At 47.0% G+C, this 24,077-nt stretch overlaps 1 protein-coding gene across 4 annotated transcripts in view; it reads left to right on the top strand.

Moving 5' to 3' along the window:
- Positions 1 to 24,077, top strand: part of PTPN11 (protein tyrosine phosphatase non-receptor type 11) — a 52,011-nt gene that overhangs the window by 11,590 nt on the left and 16,344 nt on the right. For all 4 annotated transcript variants that reach the window (XM_040986963.1, XM_040986961.1, XM_040986962.1 and 1 more), the window contains exons 2-9: positions 7,615 to 7,737; positions 11,908 to 12,102; positions 14,305 to 14,497; positions 15,278 to 15,394; positions 16,702 to 16,815; positions 21,775 to 21,871; positions 23,687 to 23,766; positions 23,893 to 24,051. In XM_040986963.1, coding sequence (XP_040842897.1) covers positions 7,615 to 7,737; positions 11,908 to 12,102; positions 14,305 to 14,497; positions 15,278 to 15,394; positions 16,702 to 16,815; positions 21,775 to 21,871; positions 23,687 to 23,766; positions 23,893 to 24,051 — 1,078 coding nt within the window. The remainder of the gene's footprint in view (positions 1 to 7,614; positions 7,738 to 11,907; positions 12,103 to 14,304; positions 14,498 to 15,277; positions 15,395 to 16,701; positions 16,816 to 21,774; positions 21,872 to 23,686; positions 23,767 to 23,892; positions 24,052 to 24,077) is intronic.

Genomic DNA, 24,077 nt, shown 5'->3' with positions numbered 1-24,077 from the left:
ACTGCTTGCCTATCAGCCAGGGCAAGCATGATGGATTGAGGAGACAGGACAGGGATCTGGCCATGAGGTCTCAGGTGAGAAAAACAGGGTCAAGGTCATGGATGGCACATCTGAGGGACCCGGAGAGACCATTCGACTGTGAGAGTAGGGGAGGGGTCCCCACCTGCAAAGCCCTGTGAGACCCTTGGACTTGACTGTAAACATTTTCTGGCCGAAAGCTAAATCCTGGGTTCCGAAAGTGAAACTCTTAGGACTGGCTATGTGCTAAGGGTTTTTGCATGTATTAATTTGTTTCCACTGCACATCACTTCTATGAGTGGTGAGTTTATAAGCATGACCAGAAAACCGGAAGTCATAATGGAAAAATCTGATAAATTTTACCATGCCATGATGAACTGTTGTAGGAAAAAAAGCCCGCAGGGTGAAAAGGCACGGTGCAGGGTAGGGCTTGGCGGTGAGGGGAAAGCCCCCGGTACAAATTTTTGCCCCACTTAGGATACAAGATGATTTTTCCGGTTATTTCAAGAGCCCCTGCCAATAAAAGAAATTTAATAGGAAATGAACAATGCTAAATTGACTACTCAGAAAAAGGAAAAATGGTTTGAAAGCATGAAAACGTCCTCAGTCTCACAAAGAAATGTAGACTTGAAATGTGCCATTTTCCATTGACAAAGATAAAAAAGTGGTTATATATAGTATTGACGAAAGTGAAGGGAGAGGTGGATTTTACATGCAGTTTATAGTCTTGTTTTGAGAACAGTTTGGAAATATTTGTCAGTTATAAAAAAAGATTTATTTTTCTTTAAAGGCTGATAGAGGTCTTCCCTCTGCTGGTTCACTCCTCACATGGCTGCAATGGCCAGAGTTGAGCTGATCTGAAGCCAGGAGCCAGGAGCTTTCTCTCGGTCTCCCACATGGTTGCAGGAGCCCAGACACCTGGGTCATTCTCTGCTGCCTTCCCAGGACACGCAGGGAGCTGGCTGGGAAGTGGGCCAGCCGGGACTCAATCCATTGCCCATATAGGATGCCTGAGGAGCAGCTACCGAACCCTGGTGCCAGCCCCAATATTTGCCAGAATTTTAAAAGTATACTTCTTGTCAAAGTATTTTGCTTCCTTTTTGTTTTCTCCCTAAGATTTACTTTTCATTTGAAAGGCAAGGAGAGAGAGGGTGAGACAAACAAAGAAATCTTCTATCTACCGGGTCAGTTTCGACATGGTCGCAGTGCTCGATTTGGGAATGCTGTGTGGGTGACCAGAATCCAAGCTCATAAGCCAGAATCTACTGTCTTCAACTTTTTTTTTTTTAAGATTTATGTATTTTGATTGAAAGGCAGATTTAGAGAGAGAAGGAGAGATAGAAGGATCCATCTGCTGGTTCATCCCCCCAAATGGCTGCACTGACTGGAGCTGAGCCGATCCAAAGCCAGGAGCCCAGAGCCTGTTTTGGGTCTCCCACACGGGTGCAGGGTCCCAAGTCTCTGGGCCGTCCTCCACTGCTTTCCCAGGCCACAAGCAGGGAGCTGGAAGGGAGCTGTTTATTGGACAGTCAGATATACAGGAAGGAGGAGAGACAGAGAGGAAGATCTTCTGTCCAGTGATTCACTCCCCAAGTGACTGCAACGGCTGGTGCTATGCCAGTCTGAAGCCAGGAGCCAGGAACTTCTTCCAGGTCTCCCACGCTTTGGAACAATTAGAATTTAAATGAGCACCCATCTGGGATGCTCCTGTTGCAGGTGGAGGCTTTATCTGCTACACCACAGTATCAACCCAGGAGTTTGGATTTCAAGGATGCATTCTAGTGTCTGTGGTGATGTCTTAATGGCTGGGCTACTAAACACCTGCCTCATGCTGTCCTTAGTTATAGATTACTTACCATAAAAATTTCACAGTCAGCCGAGGGTCACACAGAGCTGGGATTCAAACCAAGACGTAGCTGTGACATATGCCCATGCTCCTCCGTGAAAGTTACACCTGCTAGTGGTCCTCACTTCCACCTGTGGGGTGGCGTCTTAATTTTTGGCTGTATTTAATTAAGTTTTGGTGGGAGAGAGAGCATTTCTATCTGCCAATCTACTCTCCAGATGTCCACGAGCACTGAATCCAGGAATCATAATCCAGAATACAGTTGCATCCTACAGTGGGTGGCAGGGACTCAGCACCCTGAGCCATCAGCCACTGCGTCCCAGGGTGCGCGTGGGCGGGACGGTGATTGGAAACAGCCAGGCATCAAACACCGAGTGTATGTGTGCATCCGTAGTATGCTAATGTAACGTATATGTGCATCCCAGCATTTTGTTTAAAAAAATTTTTTTTTTTTTATTGGGCAGTTAGATATACAGAGAGGAGAGTCAGGGAGGAAGATTTTTCGTCTGTTGATTCACTCCCCAAGTAGCTGCGATGGCCGGAGCTGCGCTTATCTGAAACCAGGAGCCAGGAGTTTCCTCTGGGTCTCCCACGTGGGTGCAGGGTCCCAAGGCTTTGGGCCGTCCTCACACTGCTTTCCCAGGCCACAGGCAGGGAGCTGGATGGGAAGCAGGGCAGCTTGGTTAGAACTGGCGCCCGTATGGGATTCTGGCGTGTGCAAGGTGAGGCTTATCCTTTGGACTACCACACTGGCCTCATCCCTGGTGTTCTAATGAAACGTATGTGTGCATCCCTAGTGGCAACAGAACTCCTGTGCCAGACGCCTGTCCCTTTTTTTGTTTGTTTGTAAACTATAACATCCTGAAAGACTTGGTCTCTAAAACCAGTATTATACAATAATTCACTTTTTCCATTTTCTTCCCCTATTGATAGAAGGTGTGTGTGGAATTCAGCTTCAGACTGCCACCCCAAGTTCACAGAATTGTTTTGCAGCCAAAAATAGAAGAAATTTTGACATTTTAATTAGTTTATGTGGGAAAAGTCAGGGTTAATATAAGAGTTCCCTCATACTTTTTGAAACATAAATAGCTGGAAACCGCTTGTTCTTCCTTTTTGATTCCCTGGAGCTGCAAGCACCTAGATGGGAACAGAGATCAAAGAAGCCACGGACAGAGATGATTTTTTTTCCTTCCGTTAATGAGACGATTGAAGAAGCAGTCTGCACGCAGGACGGCGTGGCAGGTGTTGCGTGCGCTGCGGCTCATGTTTCCCTGCATGAAAGGCAGGCTGCTTCCCACAGAGCTCTCAGATGGAGCACAAAGCAAACGCGTATTTTACTGGTTCCATCTGAGCCTTGTGCTTTTTTTCAGGTCAGTTAGAATGATGTTTAGATTTTTCTTCAAAGTTCTAAAAAGACACTGTAAGAAAATTGGAAGTTAATTTCACTTAAAATAAACCAGCCACACTGTATCTGGATTCTTGAATTGTCTCATCACTTAAAAAAAAAATATATATATATATATATATGTTGTAAATTAGAAAGGCAGATATACAGCGAGAAAGATCCTCTGTCTGCTCGTTCTTTTTGCAAGTGGCTGCAATGTCCAGAGCCTGCTCTGGGTCTTCCACACAGGTGCAGGTCCCATGTCCCTGGGCAGTCCTCCATTGCTTTCCCAGGCCACAAACAGGGAGCTTGGTGGAGTTGAGCAGCCAGGGTTAGAACCGGCTTACATAAGGGATCCTGTGGCATGCAAGGCCAATAGGCTGCCGCCTGGGTTTTTCTCATCATTTTAAAATCTCATTTTTATGTGAAAGGGAGAGCATGAGAGAGAGTTCAGTGTCTGTTGGTTCCCTCTTTAGATGGCCTGGACTGGGCCAGACAGGAGCTTAGAACTCCATCCTGGTCTCTCTTTTTGAGATGAGCCCTGCTCTGCTGCTTCCTACGATGCATGAACAGGAAGCTGCATCAAAGCAGAATGGCCGGAGGCTGATGCAGATGCTGCCAGTGGCGGCTTCGAGGCTGCTCCGTGTGGACCCTGCTGGCTATTGTCAGGACCCTGTGGTTAGGGTGGGCAGTACCAACATCTGTCAAGCAGTAGAGCTCTGTGTGTCCCGGAAGCCTGATGGCTTCTCAGCAGCTCAGGTTCCCCACATCCTGATGGTCACACATCTGGTTTTCCTCTCCACCTTTTCTGCATCTCTGTACACTGAGCTTTCAGTTTTCTAGTTGCCCTGGTCCAAACGCAGGGGGGGGTGGGGTGGATGATTCTTTGCTTCTTTTTGGCCTTGGCTACCTTCGCCTGTCTGTCTGGTGGGCTGCTTCACCCTGCTCCTGCTGTGGCCACCTGGGTCCTTGCCATTGACATTTCTTGCCCAACTGGGACTCGTTGACTGATGTAGTGCTTTTCTTTCTGTCTTTGTTCTTAGATGGTAGCTTAAAGGGTCGTTAAAAAAACATTAACCAAGGCTGGTGGGTGGGTGAGCGAGGAAGAATGAGGAAGGGAAAGAGGGAATACCACATGCCCTTTAAGGCCAGGTCTGGGCCAGGCTGAAGCCAGGAGCCAGGAACTCCATGCAGGTCTTCCATGGGGGTGGCAGTGGCCCCAGGTCTTAGCCTTAACAGGAAGCTGGATCAGAAGTAGAGCAGCCTGGACTCAGAAAGATGCCCCCGTATGGGATATTGGTATTGTAAGTGGTGGTTTAACCCGTTGTGCCTTAAGATCAGCCTTTGTTTCTGTGTTTTCTGTCTGCCCCTACCCTGTTGAAGAAAGCTTGGAAACTTGGTTTTGCTAACTGCCTTGTGTGCAGTTTGTGTGGGATGTCTTGTGTGGTGAGTGCTCAGTGTTGGTTGAATGAATGAATTCAGTGATCTCTTCTGTTATCTCAGATACTCCTAAATAGCTGCATTGAGATATGATTTATTTGTCATACAGTTAGCTTGTTTTAACTGTAAGATTCTGTGGGTAATTGTGTATTCCCATTTGTGACAGTCTCCACAGTTCTAGGGTGTTTTCATCATGTCAACAAGAAAGCCATCCCTGTTAACTATGCCTGCTCTAATCCAGCCTCCACCCCAGTCCCCCCCCTACATGAGCACTCATCCCGTTTGCTCTGTGGATTTGCCTGTTTGGGACATTTCCTATCAACGGGATTGTTCGCTGTGTGGCCTCCTGTGTCTGGCTTCTTTCACGTAAAATCTCTGGATTTCTGTCTGGATCTCCCAGGTGGGTGGCATTGAACCAAGTGCTGAGCCATCACCCTTTGTCTCCTGGCAGGAAGCTGAATTGTAAGCAGGCACTCTGATAAGGGATGTGGGTTCCGTAAGAGGCAACTTAATTCCTTTTTATGAGCAAATAATAGTTCCCTGGTTGATTATTCAGTTGCCTGGGAAGACAGCAGCTGATGTCCCAAGTGTTTGGGCCCTTGCCACCCATGTGGGAGACTTTGATGTAGCCCCTGGCTTTGGCCTGGCCTGGCCCACCCTAGCTGTTGGAGCCATCTGGAGTGAAGTAGCAGATGCAAGATCTCTGTCTTTCCTTCTCTTTCTGTGACAGGAAGAAAGGACCAAAGGAATGAAGGAGGGAGGGAAGAAAACTAAGCCAGGTTAGGTCTAGTAAGTGGAGGAGCTTGGCTCTGTCCGGGCAGTAGCTTCTGACCGTAGCGTGCTGGGTGGCTCCCGTGGTGCCTGGAGTAGGGTTACCATAGCTCTTTACCCTGCCCTCTCCTTCCCTGTTGTGCAGTGCTTTAATCAGGCCAGTGTTTGATAAGGAAGTCTGTTACAAGTTGGTTAGGTTGTCTGTAGTAGGACTCTGTGTTTAGTGTAGACTTACGTTCATGGGAGCATTTAAAGGCTTTGATCCCATATGGGTGCTGGTTCTAATCCTGGCAGCCCCGCTTTGCATCCAGCTCCCTGCTTTTGGCCCGGGAAGGCAGTCAAGGACGGCCCAAAGCTTTGGGACCCTGAACCCGCGTGGGAGACCCAGAAGAGGCTCCTGGCTTCGAATCGGCATAGCATCGGCCATTGCACTCACTTGGGGAGTGAATCATCGGACGGAAGGTCTTCCTCTCTGTCTCTCCTCTCTGTATATCCGCCTTTCCAATAAAAATTAAAAAAACCTTTAAAAAAAGAGAAGGCTTTGAATTGTCTCGGGATAATCAGACATTAGAAATGATCATCTTAGTAACTTTAAGGGTCCAGGAAGAAACTCCTGCTGGAAATTAGAGAAGGCACTTCTGAAGAGAATGCCATCCACAATGGACTTCAGCATTTATGTTGGTGTTAATTTTTAAGCTTGCTTGGTTGCTTTCACAGAATGACAAAGATGGAAACCAAGAGAAAGGGAAATTTGCTGTCTGGTATTTGGTTCCCAGATGTGTGCAGGAGCCAGGAGCTGGAACTCCTTCTGGGTCCCCTGCGTGGATGAGCCAAGTTCTTGGGCTGATACCGTCTTTCAGGAGCCCGTTAGCAGGAAGTTAGATTACAAGCAGAGGCAGGGTTTGATCTCAGGCACTCCTCAGAGGATGGGGGCAGCTCAAGTCTCTGTGCCACTGCCCTGTTTGTGTTTTGGAAAACACATTATTTTGAGAAAACTTTAAATTCACCCAGAAGTTGAGTAGAAATAATCCCTGTTTACTCTTCATTCAGATTCACCAGTTATTAGTGGTTCATGGAGGCCCTTGTTGTGGCACCGCAGGTTCGGCTGCTGCTTGGGGAGTCTGTGTCCCCTATTGGAACACTGACTGGGGCACCTGCCACTCTGCTGCTGTGCAGCTCCCCGCCAGTGCACCCAGGAAGCAGTGTGGCGCAAGGACTTGGGTTCTTAGCAACCATGTGGGAGACCCAGAGGAATTCCTGATGCCTGGCGTTGGTCTGGCTTAACTCCAGCTGTTGTCATCAGTTGAGCAGAGTGAGCCAGTGGATGAGAGATTCTTCCTCTCTCACTGTGTCTTTCAAACTGATTGGTCACCTGCCAGTTAATCTTTAACAAGAATGTATGGTGGATTCTTGATTTCCTATTGAATTAATGGAGTATAATCTTTTAAAATCACTTTTAAAAATTGAGAGGTGCAGAGAGTGAGTGAGCAAGCAGGTACACTTCCATTCCTTGGTTTGCTTCTCAAATGCCCAATGGCTGGGGATGGGCTGGGCACAAGCCAGGAGCTGGGGAAGCCAATCTTGGTCTCCTTTGGACAGTTAGCCACTGGGTAGAAGATCTCCATCTCTGCTTTCCTCTCTGCCTTTCAAATTGTTTTCTAAAGGTGTGTATGCCTGTGTGTCTTCATAAGCACACATACACACAGGAGCATACATTTTGATTCCTATATCCGTATTATTTATTCCTTGTCTATGTTCAGAATTAAAGTTTGCACTGATGCCTCCAGTTCCAGCCTAACACCACAAAAAGTGCCCTGATTTTCTCCATTTCCATGCTTGTGTCTGCTTCTGCAGCGAGACACTAACAAGTTCATTTGTTGACTTGCTGGCTCCTTCTTATTCCACGTGCTCCGAATCCTGACCCTGTGGCCCCGCCAGAGGACTGTGAATCCTGGCCGCCTCTCCCACAGTGCTGCCAGGATACCAGGCCCCTACCAGGAAGGCCGGGAGGAGCTGGTGACCAAGGAGAAGCAGGGGAAGGTACAGGGAAGCTGCGTCTTTGTCAGCTCTCCCACTCCTGGGGCATCCTAGCAGTGCTGCCATGGGAAGCAGTGCTGACGGAGGCCTTTGTAACTTTATTGCTCTCTTTCTCCAGATGGTTTCACCCAAATATCACTGGTGTGGAGGCAGAAAACCTACTGTTGACAAGAGGAGTTGATGGCAGCTTTTTGGCCAGGCCCAGCAAAAGCAACCCTGGAGACTTCACCCTTTCCGTCAGGTAAGTGGGGAGTTACAGGGAGGATCCAGATAGGGTATGGTCAAGCCACCTGTGGCTGTGAGGTTGAGGACTGCTGTCTGCCCCGCTACAGGGTTGGGGAACAGGGTCCTCCAATGGGGCGCTGTAGGGAGTTCAGCACAAGGGGCCTGTGATGCCCATCTCCCCGCCTCCACCTGCTGGGGCAGAGTTGGACCAACCAGACAGGTCCTGAAGTTCTCCATGCATGATCCTGGGCCCACGCCTCTGGAGCCTGGTTCCTGAGTAGCAAACATCACTTAAGGGTTCTTTTGGATCACTTTGCTTTGTCAAGAAAGAAGACGTGGCTAAGGAAGTTGTGGCCCCCTCTGTTCCTGTGCCTGGCCCCCTCCCCCTCTCTCTCCCCAGAGGAAACCGCCACCGAGAGGCTGGCATGTGTCCTTCCTGACGGCGTTGCTATTCTTGTACCACATTTGCATTGTATAGGAACGACACTGGGGGACTTGGAAAGTTTGTACAAAATAGAATTAAAAGAAATTTATTTTGGAGCATTTTTTAAAAATCCATGCACAGGAGGGATCTTGAAAAAGTTTGTGGACAGTGTGTTACAGAGAAGCTGCATGGGTTGTGAACCCATTTTTGCACCAAAAGAAGCATGTCATTTAATTCCCTTTTCCGTCAACCTTTTAAAATATCCTTACGTAACGTTGGGGTGTGTGTTTTTAAAACTCGAATAAACGGTTTTATAGTGCCTATATCATTTTGTAGCCTTCTCTCCAAGCCTTTACAGTTCTGCACTCGGGCATACAGATCTAAGTATTAATTTGGAAGGCTGTGTAACAGTGACAAGGTGTGACCATCCAGTTGATTGCTGTGGCCTCCTGGTGTCGGACATTGGGTTGTTTTCTGTTTTAGCATTTCATAAGCAGCGTAAAGACATCTTGTTGCCTGTGGAAGTTAGTCTGGGAATTAACTTTGTTCCTTTACTTCTTTAACTAGCTCATTGTTGGAGCTTTGTGGATTAGCATTCTGCATCCTAACTTTTAAATCAAAGGCCGTGTGAAACGCTTCCGTCAGTCCGTCAGGGGCTTTTCTCGTGGCTGGGAAGTCCCTTGCTGGAGGAGAGGTGTCCCTCGAGGAGTTCCTGTCGTTGACTTTTGCTTCTGTTGCACACGAGGAGTGGGGTATAGAGACATGCCCTGTCTCGTGGACTCGTCTTCTGCGTGGACATCTGAGCTGTAAGGGCTTGGATGGAGGTCACAGCATGATGGGGCTGGTGCTGGTGGTGGTGGCAAACTCTCCTGAGGCTGACACGGTGGCAGCCATGCTGACACCTGCATGGTTTGTGCTGTTTCATGTCACAGCATCCTGTGACTGGGTACCTTATTATCGTCATTGCAGATGACGTTAGTGAAAATCACCAAGCGGCTGAGCCGCAGAGCTGCGACTCCAGGGTTTCTTTTTTTCTTTCCTTTCCACTGACCTTTCATCTTGAGAAATTTCAGACCTCGGAAAAGTTGAAAGATGAATACAGTAACCAGCCACCTTCCCTTCAGCTGTTGACACTGGCCAGCTTTACTCTTTTCTCTTTGTGACGGTGCTTTTGTAGAAATCTCACTCACGCACACACACAGCCGCCAAAAACGAATAATAAAAAAGAGAGAGTAAACAATAAGATCAAAACAGAAGAAGCAGGGCCCGGTGCCGTGGCCTAGCAGCTAAAGTCCTCGCCTTGAACGCGCCAGGGTCCCAAATGGGCACCAGTTCTAATCCCGGCAGCTCCACTTCCTATCCAGCTCCCTGCTTGTGGCCTGGGAAAGCAGTCGAGGACGGCCCAAGGCTTTGGGACCCTGCACCCGTGTGGGAGACCCGGAAGAAGTTCCTGGATCCTGGCTTCGGATTGGCGCAGCACTGGCTGTTGTGCTCATTTGGGGAGTGAATCATCGGATGGAAGATCTTCCTCTCTGTTTCTCCTCCTCTCTATATATCCGCCTTTCCAATAAAAATAAATAAATCTTAAAAAAAAAAAAAAACAAAAACAGAAGCAGTGCAGGTGTGCTTTGCATGTGGACAAGTGCTGTGTTTGCCCTGAACCTTCCCAAGGTAAGATGCAGGTCGGACAGCACTTGTTTTCACTGCCCCATACGGCAGCGTGAAGTTTTGAATTTTTACATGTAGATTTGATGTTGATAGATATGTAGAATATTGATTGATAAAATCTGATCATCCATATCTAAATTTCCTTCGTGATTACAATGATTTTTTAAAGAATTTATTTAGTATTTATTTTTCTTTAGTTGAAGGACAAAGGGAAGGAGGCAGGTAGACAAAGAATGAGATCTTGCATCTGCTGGTTTACTTCCCCAAATGCTGAGCCCTGGCTGCAGTCAGGAGCCAGGCACTGAGTCGGACTCCACCCCCATGAATAGCAGGGACCCAGGTTCTTGCTGTCGCCTGCTGCCTCCGGGGGACACATTAGCAGACAGCTGGAGTTAGAAGCAGGGCCAGGGCTGGGGTCCGGCACTCGGACAGGAAATGCCGGCGTCTCCATCAGCGTCTTCACCGCTGTGCCAGACGTTTGCTGTTGTAATGGATTTTAAATTCCAACTCTCTCGGACCTGTTGAGGAGCTTCCTTGCATGAAATCATTATCTTTCTGCTTTCCTTTCATTTTTTTTTTTGTTAAGATTTATTTATATTTCGTTGGAAAGTCAGATTTACAGAGAGAAGGAGAGACAGAGAGGAAGATCTTCCATCTGCTGGTTCACTCCCCAAATGGCCACAATGGCTAGAACTGAGCCGACCCAAAGCCAGGAGCTAGGAACGTCTTCCAGGTCTCCCATACAGGTGCAGGGTTCTGAGACCCTGGGCCGTCCTCAGCTGCTCTCCCAAGCTACAAGCAGGGAGCTGGATGGGAAATGAAGCAGCAAGAATATGAACTGGCGCCCATACGGGATCCTGGCTCATGCGCATGAGTTTGGCCACTAGGTTACTGCACCGGGCCCTCCTTTCATTTCATCAGTGGCAGGGGCCTAAACATGTGGGTCCTCTTCCACTGCTTTCCCTGGGCATAATAACAGGGAGCTGGATCACAAGTAGAACAGCCAGGACATAAATTGGCACCTGTACAGGATTCAGCTGTCACAGACTGACTTCACTTGCTGTACCCCTTCCTTTGATTTTGAGCGGCTCCCTCTGCTGGTGTTTCACGTTTGCTTTGTCTTGTTTGTCATCTTGGCATTGATGTTTAGGCTGATCTCTTCACAGGTTCTCCCCGCATCTGGACTTGCCAACCATTTCCTCATTTTTAGGGTCAGTGTAACGTTTCTGGCAAGCATACTACCTAGAGGAAGTTGGCCCATCTGATGATTTCATACGAGAAGGCCTGTGTTAGCTGCATCCTGTTAGATCACTTCATTTTTGGGGGTTGTATTCAGTTTAACCACTTGGTTAAAGTGTTGCCAGATTTTTTTGTTACTATGGGGAAAAAAAAGACTTTTCCTGTTATAATGTTTTGTGATCTGTGAGATGAGATTCTGTGATGTTTGTGTAGTCTCTTCTCAACCTCTTTTCATGGAGTTCCTGCATTCTGCCTAAGTGTTTGTACCAGCAGTCACATGGTAATTCAGAAAGCTGCGAGACATTAAAGCTATGTAGTGTATAGGGAGTTGTTTGGTATATAGGGGGCACGTGGTCCTCGACCCTCTAGGATCACCTTTAGAAAGCCCTGACGCTGGACCATGTACTCCACCCTCAACACCCAGTCCAGCCCACTTCCGTCTCTCCTTGGAGGCTGCATCTTCTGATACCATCAACCAGTAGTCTGTGACCAGTTGGCCTAAGGAAGTTTTGGGGTTTAAACTTTTCAGGAGTTTGGGGAACCAAATAGCTGAGTTGGCTGGACAGTAAGGTACTGTGTAGTTACGTGATCCCTTGAATACTGAAGACAATAATCATTGTCACGTTGACCGAGCGTTCAGAGTAGCAGATACACAAAGGGTGGAGACGAGCAGTGTCTCGGGTGGTTGGCTGTGTGTGGTCGTCTTACCCATCACGTTTGTTACAGCGAAGTGGCAAATTCATTCTTTCCTTAGGTTTATCTCAACATTTGGGTGAAGTCTAATATCAAATGCGAGATCTGTTTTTACTAGTCTAACTCTTTGTGTCTCCCTCCGTTTCCCCTGGACTATTTTAGAAGAAATGGAGCTGTCACCCACATCAAGATTCAGAACACTGGCGATTACTATGACCTGTATGGAGGGGAGAAGTTTGCCACTTTGGCTGAGCTGGTGCAGTATTACATGGAACATCACGGGCAACTGAAAGAGAAGAATGGAGACGTGATTGAGCTCAAATATCCTCTGAACTGTGCCGATCCTACCTCTGAGAGGTCAGTGGCCTGGTAGGGACCACACGGTCCTTTCCTTCTGGCGCCGCGTGTGTTACCTCAGTGCACCCTGGGGAGCCGCGGGTGACCGGATGGCTCCCGAGGCTGGTGTCTGTGTCTTCTTAGTGTCATTCAAGTGAAACTAAATTGGATCAAGTGATTCTCAGAGCGACCTTTCCTTGTGCTAATCTGAGTCAGTGTTACTTAGGCTCCTTCTGCAGGGTCTTGGGCTGTTCTGGAACATACTTGGTACATGCAGTGTATGTGAGATTTGTTCCCTTGGGTTGCAGCTCTTGGAGAGTAATTAGAGGAAGCTCTGATCACGGAGACGCCAGAGCAGCCGTAGCAGCAGCTCTCCAGGGCTGCTCCTGGCCAGTCATTCAGCACTACCGCCAACAGATGTCACCTCAAGCCCAGAAGTGGAAAATCAGGGTGCTCAGAAAGTCATCTTGGTCATCCATTCTCTGAATGCTGTATTTGCAAAAGTGTGGGCATGGCCTTCCCTTAACTGCATGAATTTAGAGATTGCTCCCTGGTGTAGAGCTAAGCCGATCCGAGCTGGGGCTCTACTGATGTACTGGGATTGTGGTGGGATTCTGCATTCCCAGCCTGCTCTGTCAGCCAGGGTCTCTTAATGAGGGCTGGCTGTTTGTATCTTGAGGTGCGCATTTTTCCATCCTACCCCGTTATGTCGGTGCTGTTGTGTGCTGGATAATTTGTGCCTCTGACTTCATTGTGTCTCCCAGCAAAAGGCAGTCAAGCAGCTCTGCCGTTTGTTTCTGCCCTGCAGCCTTTTCAGTGACTCAGGGTCCCTGCCTTTACTGATGGGCTGTTAGCACTGCCTGCCTTGATCTCCTAAGCAGAGAAGTCACCTTCCTCATGTTCCCCATAGCGACCTGGAGCGTGTGGTCCCGAAGTCTGTCCTCAGATGACTATTGCTGGCCTGCGTTAGGACTCTGTTCTGCTGGCCAAACCTGGAGATTTTTGGGGCCCATTCGGCTTAAGTGCCTGGATTGATAACTCTGAGTGTGGAGTGTGAGGATTCACATTTTTAGGGAATCTCTCATACCTACTCCCCAGGCCTTAGTGTGCACTGAAATTTAAGATGGTAGCCCACCATACAGTCTGCTCATGTGGATAGTCAATATGGAGGCTGTTGAAGTTGGACAGATGGAAACATTGAGAATGTTTGAGTTTATTTACATCAAAGATCCTTTTTAATCTTTGCTAATGCAAGGACAAATGTTTAAAATGATTTCATGTCTCTATCACAACTTGTAAAGATTGTTTTTTTATTAGGAAGATACACACACAATGAAAGAAACAATCTACCAGCCATTGATTCCCTGTCCTGATTCCTCTGACAGCCAAGCCTGGGCCGGGCTGAAGCCGGGGACTCGGCCTAGGTCTCCGGTGTTGGCGGCAGGGACTCAGCTGCTTGGGCCGTCACCTCCTGCCTCCCAGGGTGCATTAACAGGAAGCTGGGACGGAAGCCCAGACACTCCGATAGGGGCTGGGGCATCCTAAGGGGTGTCCTGCTGCTGTGCCAGATATCTGCCCCTAAAACATTTTATTAACAACTTCTTCAAATGGCTGTGATTAAATAATTGGGCTGTTAAGAGCTGGACAATCCAAAAGGGCAAATTACATCTTTAAAAAATGAGAGCTTTAATAGAAAAAAGGAAGACATTTGTCTCCAAATGAGTGTGGACTCATTGAAGAAGTTGAGTGGTTGTTGTAACATTTTTGTCCTTTCCTGTCTTCTTGGCCTGAATATATAGATTTACACGAGGTTGATCAGTCCCTTGCAGGAACTGATTCTTCATTGAGCCAACTGAATATGGTCGTTTTAGTTCTCTTTTTTTTCCCCCTGTTTTAAATTTATGTAAACTTTCTATATAATCTTCCATACAGTGCCATGCTTAAACGTTTCTTCAGCACTGAGAAGGTTGTGTTCCAGGAGATACATGTGGGATGGTGCTATGAAATGCATGAACATGATCTGCAAAATACTTTATAAAGTTGCAAGACCAAAAAAATTAGTTAAGTGGTATATAGAGCATACCTGTGGGTGCCTTGAGGGAGGTTCACCTGCTGAAGCTGTGGATTTCCGCCTGGGCGGGCTGGAGTATGTATGGTCACTTCATGGAGAATGTCGTGAACTGATGGTGGAACTCGATCCGTTCTCATTCCTGGTGCTGTTAGGTGGTTTCATGGACACCTCTCTGGGAAAGAAGCAGAGAAATTACTGACCGAAAAGGGAAAGCATGGCAGCTTCCTCGTACGAGAGAGCCAGAGCCACCCTGGAGATTTCGTCCTCTCTGTCCGCACTGGCGATGACAAAGTGGAGAGCAATGATGGCAAGTCCAAGGTGACCCACGTCATGATTCGCTGTCAGGTAAGGCCCTGGCTGGCCTGCAAGGAGGAGACGGACCCTGGGGCCTCCCGGGCTGGCCTGCCAGGAGGAGACGGACACTGGGGCCTCCTGGGCCAGATTAGCTGATTAGGGCAAGGGCGTCAACACCCGTAGTCTATGGTTGATCTGATCATGTCAGCATTTCAAAATTCTACTGAATTATCTACTTGCAGTTTATCTCTGGCAGATTAAATCATGCCTCACCATCATCGTCCCACTTCCATGGTTTTGAGATCTGCTGTCTTAGCAAGTTCAAGTATAACAAGACGTTGTTATTAGCTGTGGCTGCCGTGTGTGTGTGTGTGTGTGTGTGTGTGTGTGTGCGTGTGTGTGTGTGTGTGTGAGTGAGGTCTCCAGAGCTCCCCCTTTTTTCCGAAAGTGTTGATGCTTTGGTCCACGTTTCCCCTTTGCCATCACTGTTCTGCTCCCTGCCACCATGAGTCTGCTTTTAGCTCCCGCTGGTAGGTGAGCTTTCGTGGTGCTTTGCCTTTGCCTAGCCTGTCCTCCAGTTTCATCACTTTTGTCACGGATGTCCATCCAGAGTTGCTTCCCCCGCAACCTTGCACACTCTTTGGGTCAATTTTCCAGTGTTTGTGCATACGGCTGTTCACATACATACTCCACATTTTTATTCATTTGCTGGTGGACACTTAGGTTGTTTCTGAATCCAGGTGGTCATGCATGTTGCTGCAGCGAACACCAGAGTGCAGGAAGGACGGTCATTTAACACTGAGGTAATATACACCATCCCTTTGTCTCAAGGAACTGAAGTACGATGTTGGTGGAGGAGAGCGCTTTGATTCTCTGACAGATCTGGTGGAGCACTACAAGAAGAACCCCATGGTTGAAACTCTGGGCACTGTGCTACAACTTAAGCAGGTGAGCAGGTCGGGAAGCTACAGCCGCTTCTCCATTTGAGAATTTGAAACTCCCAATTTACAATTTTGCAGACTTACAGAAGGAGACTGAGTGGAATTGCCAACCTTCATGTGCTCATTCTCCATCTTCAGTTATGGCTGCCCAGCAGGTCCTTCCTCCTCCAGCACTCTGCTTGCTGGTCCCCTCTACAGCTTTTGGAGACAAAGTCCAGGGGCTGTGGTGTTTCCTGTGTGTCTGCAAAGAGCCTGATGGGTTTTGTTTTAATTTTTATTTTTTCATGCTGCAGTTTAATAGGCTCCCAATTTCCCTTCCCACTGATGAAGTTCTTAAAGGAAATTTTCAGCGTGGGGCTGCCCTGGGTGGATAGCACACGGACTGTGGAGTGGTGGCTGTTTCAGAGGTCACCCTTATGACAGAGACAGTTGGTATTTTCTCTAAATAATGTTGTGATCTCTTTGTGAAGAAAAATAGTGTTGAGGGCCCGGCGTGGTGGCGCAAGTGGTTAAGGTTCTCGCCTTGCACGCCCGGGATCCCATATGGGCGCCGGTTCTAATCCCGGCAGCCCCGCTTCCCTTCCAGCTCCCTGCCTGTGGCCCGGGAAAGCAGTCGAGGACGGCCCAAGGCTTTGGGAACCTGCACCCGCGTGGGAGACCCGGAAGAGGCTCCTGGCTTCGGATCGGCATAGTATTGGCCGTTGCGCTCACTTGGGGAGTGAATCATCGGACGGAGGATCTTCCTCTCTGTATATCCGCCTTTGCAATAAAAAAATAATAAAAATAAATCTTAAAAAAAAAAAAACAGCGTTGGATTTTTATCAACAGAGAGCAGTGTGGTATGTGTGGAAATGAAGAACATTTCATCTCCTAACAGTGCAGTAGAGGTGAAACTGTATTTGGAAACCTGAAAAGTTATTTATCTATTTTTATTTTTAAGGCAGAGAGACAGAGGTGGAAAGTATTCTGTCTATTGATTCCCTCCCTAAATAACCCTAACTATCAGGAGTCTAGAACTCCACCTGGTCTCCCATACCAAAGTCAGGGACCCGCATGCTTGGCCGTCCTCTGCTGCCTCTCAGGGTGTGAGCTAGCAGGAAGCTGGGTCAGTAGTAGAGCCAGGAGCAGAACTCCGACATGGGAGACAGGTGTCTGAAGACCAGATTCCTGAATCTGAAGGTTGTATTGTGGAATACAGTATTGCAAGAGTCTGGTCTTTGCCTCCACGAACATTGATGTTGACATAACTAACTTTTCCTTTTCTTCTTTGATGTTGTTTTCCTTCATTTTACATCAACTGCTGAACTTGGTCAGCCTCTCAATACAACTCGTATTAATGCTGCTGAAATAGAAAGCCGGGTTCGAGAACTAAGCAAACTAGCTGAGACCACAGATAAGGTCAAGCAAGGCTTTTGGGAAGAATTTGAGGTAAGTTCTAAAAAAAAAAAGCAAAAAAACTTTTCACATGAAGTTGTTGTCTCTTGTTTTTGATTGAAGAAAAAGTTGGTGTTGTTTTTGAACTTGGATCTGATGGACTTGAATCTGACCTGCTGTCTTAGTTCAACCACTCATTGACGTGCGACAAGCTGCTGAGAGAGTCTCTTTGATATAGAAGGGTGTGTGTTCCCAGAGAGTGAGCTGGCAGTTAGTACAGCGGACGAGCCAGCATCTCCATTTGGCTCTTCTGGTTTGGGCCACTGGCAAAACCCCAGAAAAACTAAAGTGTCTCTCTGGAGGGCTTCCAGTGTTGGCTGAGGTCTTCAGAAGCTTATAGCCTTATTGCATCACATTGAATACATCTAACAGAAATGGCTCATGTTGCCTTTAACTTGGGACTCAAGTTGGTAACTTAGGGAAGTTAAGTGAACTGATTTCCCCCTTTCCTGGCCAAATGACTTGCTTAGACGTTGTCCATGATGGGAGCCTAGTTCTGTCACATACTCCTATGTCACTCGCCGTTGATATCATCTCTCTGTCTTCGTCCATTTGACTGAAGACCTCTTCAGGGGGAAAAATTCTGGCATATTCATCTGTATGGTTATCCTCAGTACACAGTATAGTCCCTTGCACACAGCAGAAATCTGATTCATGTTTGTTGAATGAATATTTATATTTAGCTAATGCTTACATAATTTAAAAAGCTTATTTATTTAGTTTATCTGAGGCAGAATGAATGAGAGAGAGATAAGCATCTCCTATCTGCTGGTTTACTTCTCAAATTCCCAGAACAGCTGCGGCTGGGCCAAGCTGAAGCCAGGAGCCAGGGCCTCAGTCTGGGACTTGCAAGTGCCAGGACCTGCATGCATGACGAAGCTGGATTTGAAGCAGGACAGCTAGGGCACAACCCCCTCCTTGATGTGGATTCCAAGTGGCTCAAGCACAGTTTAACCTGCTGCCCTGTAACACCTGCCCCCTCAGACCTTATTGTTAGGATTCTGATTAGCATATTTGACACCAGCAAAATACAGCTATTAGTTAAAGTTAAAATTTTTGTTAAGTATAAGGAAATAGTTATTTTGTAATCTGAATTCTTTTTGGTCTTACATTTAATTTAGAAATAATGATCTTTGCATAAATGACTTCTCTTTAAAGTGACTATGACTTTAAAATTTATAGCAGTGAGATAGAACAGCAGCATTTTCCTTTTTTTTTTTTTTAAGATTTAAAAAATTTTATTTGAAAGATAAAATTGTAGATAAGGAGAGAGAGAGAGAGATCTGTCCATTGGTTTATTCCCTAAATGGCTGCAATGGCTGGGGTTGGGGCCAGACAGGAGTCATGAGCTTCTGGATCTCCCACGTGGATGCAGGTGTCCACGAACTTGGGGCATCTTCTGCTGCTTTCTCAGGCACATCAGCAAGGAGCTAGATTGGAAGTGGAGCAGCTGAGACGTGACCCGGCATCCATATCGGGTGTCTGCATCACAGGCAGTGACTTTGCGCACTGTGCCACAGTGCCAGCCCTGAATGATAGCACTTTGTTGGTTAGGGGGGCACCTGGATGTAACTCCGGGGTCTGACTCTGGAGGTACCGGGTGATGGTACTGCCTGTGAGGGAGGCCTGGATTGAGTCACCAGCTCCTGGGTTTGGCCTGGCCCGGTCCTGGATGTTGTGGGCCTTTAGGGAGCTAAGTAGTGAATGAGGTCTTTCTCAAATAAATTTAGAAAATAAAAATAAACAAAGTACAGATATCGGACAGTAGTGGATTCTTTAACACTGAGTTCATTTAGGACAGTGCTTAGGGAAACAGACAAATCTTCCCAGATAGGGTTAGTATTGTGGTGTAGTGGGTAAAGCTGCTGCCTACAGTGCTGGCATCCCAGTTGGGCTCTAGTTTGAATCTGGACTGGACTAGGATTCTGATCCAGCTTCCTATTGATGCTGCTGAGAAAGCAGCAGAAGGTGGCACAAACGTCTGGGCCCTGCAGCCGCGTGGGAGATCCGGAGAAGGCTCCTGGCTCTGGCATGGACCTGCTCTGGCAATCGGCAGCCATTTGGGTAGTGAACCATCGGATGGAAGACCTCTCTCTCTGTAACTCTGCCTTTCAAAAAGTAAAACAAACTTTTAAAAAAGATTTATTGATTCTTAATTGGAAAGGTAGATTTATAGAAAGAAGGAGAAGCAGAAAGATTTTCTACCCGCAGGTTCACTCACCCTAATGATCTATCTGAAAATCTGTGGAAAGTTCTTCCTGCACAGCAGTGGCGTCTGGCAAGACTGACTTGCAGGTCAAGGAAATGACAACTTGGAAACTTTGGTTATTCAGACTGAGCTCATCTAAAAAATGTGGATAACCGTATCATTGTCAGGGTTCTCCCTATGTTCTGTTTTATTTTGGTCCAGGTTTTAGCCATATAAACACTTGAGTTATGAGCTGCATGTTGAATATTGCATTTTGAACCAAGTCAAATATCAGTTTAAAACTCTGACTTTTCTCCCTGTCTGAAATTCAGATAAATGAAATGGGAATAAAACAGGGCTGTGTATTGTGAAATATCAGTTCTTTCTCTCCTTGTTGAAGGTTAGCCATCTTGGCTTATGTAAAAATTGTTTTTCCCTTCAGCATGCCTTTTACTTTCATGAATTGCTGGTTTGAGATTTCCCATTAAAATCTAGGCTTGATGGAAACCAAAGGCCTCTTAAGGAGGCACTCTGATAACTGCGAGAAGGAACTGTGTGTCTTGAATTTGCACCTGCTGGGCTCATCCGTCTTCATGTCCGATTCTGCAGCTGGTACCTTCTCTTCATCCCCATGTTCCTTCTTCCAGTGGGCTAAACCCCACTGTGGCTGTGTGGCTTGGTCTGTCTGCTTTTCCTGATGGCAGTGCCACCTTTTTCCTTTGGAGATGTCCTTCCTGGCGATTGCCTTAGGAGACTGAGCTGGCTCTGTCCTTGGATTTGTTTAGTCTTACCAGGTTCTGCTGGGGAGACCATGGGAGAGCAGGTGTCTGTGTAGATGCAGGCTGTCTACCTGGGACGCTAATTTGGATTTTTTGGCCTGGGCAGGTGGGAAGGGGGCACAGTTTTCTAAGCTTTGCTAATGGGCATTACATGCCCATTCCCCAGTGGCGCCAAAGCTACTTCCATTGTCTTCCAGTATCCCAGTCTAAGAGCTGGTCAGTGGTTTGCTGTAAGTTCATCAGTGTTCAAGCAGGCAGATCCTAAATGTCTCAAGAACATGGTCACATCTAATACTTGTCTACACCAATAAAAGTTGGTGTGTCTAATCTAAAAATGCAGAAACTAGCAGAAAAAATTCTATGCCTTGAAACTTTGTTTTGTGTACAAAATTATTAGAAAATATGTATCGTATACTTTACACTACTTGTATAGATCTGAAACATACATGCCTTTAATGCTTAGGCTTCAGTGTTATCCCCAAGATATCTCATTATGTGTCTACAAATATAACAAAGTCTTAAAAAAATTCTGTAACCCAAGCCTGCACATTTTTGGATAAGGATACTTGTAGTCATTAGTTTTCATTCTTAATGTTATTTTCAAATTGTGAAACTGCTGCTTGCAACAGCAGCATCCCATATCCAGTGCCCGCTCAGGTCCTGGTGCTCCACTTCCAGTTGAACTCCCTGCTCTTGCCCTGGGAAAGCAGTGGAAGGTGACCCAAGTGCTTGGCTCCTTGCCACCCACACAGGAGGCCCAGATGGGGCTTCTGGCCTCTGGCTTCGGCCTGGCCCAGTCTTGGTCGTTTTGGAAGGGAACCAACGGGTGGGAGATAATCTCTGTCTCTGTCTTATCTTTGAAAACAGTTTCTCTGTGAGCTCTTTGAAATACCCTCATATTTACCCATTAGAGAAAATTAAGGGAACAAATTTGAGGGAAAAGACAATTAAAAAAGCGAAGAAGAAGGAAATTTCACGATCCCACCATTCTGGGGGAAAGACAACAATCGCTATCGCCCTTGCAGTGTGAGCCCTCCTGTTGCCCTTGCAGTGTGAGCCCTCCAGCTGTTTCTCTTTCAGAGACGACCACAAGCGTGCAGCTCATGCCAGGCTCTGGTGTGGAAGTCCGGCCATTTCACTTTACTGTGAGCTTTTTCCAAGCTATTAGGTGTTATTCTGCTAGAATCAATAACAACAACAAAAAAAAAAAAAAAAAAAAAAAAGGAAGAAAGAAAGAAAAAAGCTGGAACTGGGCCACACAAAAGCCAGAACCCAGGAAGCCCATCTGGTTCTCCGTTTTGGGTGCTGCAGGCCCAATTTTCTGCTGCTTCTCAAGTTTGTTCATAGGCAGCTGGTTAGAAAATGGAGATAGGGCTCAAACCCAGCCACTCTGGCATGGGTTGTGGGCATTCTGAGCAATGGCCCAACCCGTGGCACATTCTAGAACATGTTTTTAAATGACCACAGAGCATACTTCTGTGTGAATGAATGATAGATAAGGAGGGCTAGAAATAGAGGTCTTACTTGCTGGCTTACTCTCCGAGGGTCTGCATCAGCTAGAGCCGGGATGGGGCCACATCCAGGAACTAGGAACTCAATCCTGGTCTCGTGTAGGTGACAGGAACCCAGTTTCTTTGCTGTTATTTCTGTTTCAGTGGTCCACATGAACTGGAATCAGACCAGAACCGGAATTTGTCCTGAGGCACCGGGATGTCAGAGGCAGGCAGTGCAACTGTCAGGCTTGGTGCTCACCTCTGAACCACACTTTGACCAGGCAGCTCTGACCCACTGGACATTTTAAAATTTAGCGTTTAAAAAGTTCTTGTCACTTGATGTTGTTTTGTTCACAAGAGCATTCTTGTAGCCACCTCACCTGACTGTTCGTGAGGATGAGCTCAAAGCGGAACACAGAGCCGGGATTGCTGTGGTTATTGTTTTCTGGAGAGTGGAGGGTGACTGCAATGTGATGTTTCCCTTTCTTCCTAGACTCTACAGCAACAGGAGTGCAAACTCCTTTACAGCCGGAAAGAGGGTCAGAGGCAAGAAAATAAGAACAAGAATAGATATAAAAACATCCTGCCCTGTAAGTATCCAGCCTGCCCTGTGCTGGTCACTATAGCTCGGATGGCATAATGTGTCCCTAGACCTCCTCCTGGGGGACAGGCTGGCAGATGTTGGCCCAAAGCCTCTGAATTGTAAGCGGTTTCCACAGTCTACTGCAGTGGGAATGGGAGGCCTCACTCAGCGAGCTCCTATGATGCTGGTGACTGAATAACATTGCCACCAGGGGGCTTTGGCTGTGGTCACTTCCTTCTGTCAGTTTGTTAGCCAATCAGTTGATTTTTCTGCCTGCGTGGCTTGTGATCACTCAGTGGCAGGCTACTGCCCAAGCCTCAGGGATTCAGATTTATGTCTGTTTGTAAGTCTTGGGTCAGGTGTACCTCCTTTCTGGGCCTCCAACTGTCTCACTGGCAACAGCCAAATTCCTTGTGGTTCCTTTAGCTGCTGTGCTCACCTACTCTTGGCTCAGAAGACACTTTGGGCTTGTTTCTGGTTTCTGTTGTGAAACACCAAAGACAGGCTACTCCATAAAGGAAAGAGATCTATGTTGGCTAATGGTTCTGAATGTCCAAGGCTGAGGGGCCACGGCTGGTGTGTTGCTGACCCACTGTGTGGCTGGAGACAGGGTGTGTGTGTGTGTGTGTGTGTGTGTGTGCGTGTAGGCGTTGGTCTCTCTCTGTTCTTACAGAGTCTGCAGGATTCAGTCATGGAGGTTTTGCCCTGATGACTTCGTCCAGTCCTGTTCCCTCCCAGAGGTCCCAGCTCTGAACACTACAGCCAGGTCACATTTCAGTGATCTCCTGCCTCACTCACAGTGGGGTTTAAGTTCAGCACATGGATTGTTGAGGGACAGACTTGAACCATGTCTAGACCATGGTAAGGGCTTCGAGAGCATTCAGAAAGCTGTGCCTCCTGTAACACCCAAGTGGTGTGAGGTGGAGGTCAAGTTAAACTGTGAGGGGGCAGGTCCTTAATGAATACTCCAGAATGACTCAAAACATCGTAGCTCTTCTCTCCCAAGGGCTAAGTCTATACCAAACTCTGCGTCTGGGCCTCTGTTCACCTGTGCTGCATACCTGAAACAGGCGCATTTATCATAGGCCTCATAGACCTTTTGGTCAAGGTTGTAGTCAAAATGGAGAAGCTGAGGTGCAGCTGGCTTTCAGGCAGGATGGGCCATGCAAGGCAATGCACTGGAGGGAAGCGGAGGAGACTTTAGAACTTCTGTTTACTTACAGGTTTTATTTAAAAGAAAAAAAAAGAAAAGTTTGATGTCTAGATTGATACATTTACAGTATGTTTATCCAATGAAAACATAAGGCTTATTTGTATCTATGTTGCATATATGTGTTTCAGTGTTTGAAAGTTTTTGATTGGGGTGTATGATCAAAGTGGTCAGAGCCAGTTGGGCAGATATTGTGAACCCAGCCTGTGTGTATGTGTCTATACTCTCTGATCTGTCCCCCAAGTTATTTTGAAGCAAATCTCAGATCGCATGGCATTTCTCTGTACATTTATCTTTTTAAAAATAAAAGATTTTTGTAATTTCTGTTTTGAAATTACAAAGATAGTATAGCAGATCCTCACATACCTGTCTTCAGTGTCCTTTGTGATCGTTGTACCACATACCCATAGTATGTTACTAAACACAGGAAATTCTGGAGAAAGCATGACCGGGTCTCATGTGGCATTTACATGACTGGTGTGTGTGTGTGTGTGTGTGTGGCTTTATCATTGCGTGAACAAAACTTAGACTAGTTGAGGTGTGGCTGATTTGAACAGATGTGTCCCGGAACACTGTGTATCTGGAGGTGACTGTAGTCTCCTTGCCTTGCAGTTGATCACACCAGGGTCGTGCTCCACGACGGGGACCCCAATGAGCCAGCCTCGGATTACATCAACGCAAACATCATCATGGTAAGCTTGGCTGTGCCCGGTGTTTTCCGATTGCACGTTGCTGGCCTTTTCCTGGGTTCTGTGTCCTTCTTTGTGTCCTCAAAGCAATATTCTAGTGTTCAAAGGACTTTCTTCCTAAAATCCTAGCCTGAATTTGAAACCAAGTGCAACAATTCAAAGCCGAAGAAGAGTTACATTGCCACCCAGGGCTGCCTGCAGAACACAGTGAATGACTTCTGGCGGATGGTGTTCCAAGAGAACTCGCGTGTGATCGTCATGACAACGAAAGAGGTGGAGCGAGGGAAGGTATGTCCTGGCATCCCCTCTCAGGA

The sequence above is a fragment of the Ochotona curzoniae genome, unplaced genomic scaffold (genome assembly GCF_017591425.1).
Source record: "Ochotona curzoniae isolate NIBS_2020 unplaced genomic scaffold, NIBS_Ocur_1.0 contig_46, whole genome shotgun sequence".
Classification (NCBI taxonomy): domain Eukaryota; kingdom Metazoa; phylum Chordata; class Mammalia; order Lagomorpha; family Ochotonidae; genus Ochotona; species Ochotona curzoniae.
The sequence above is the reverse complement of the archived record's forward strand: the minus strand, read 5'-3'. Positions and strand labels throughout refer to the sequence as shown.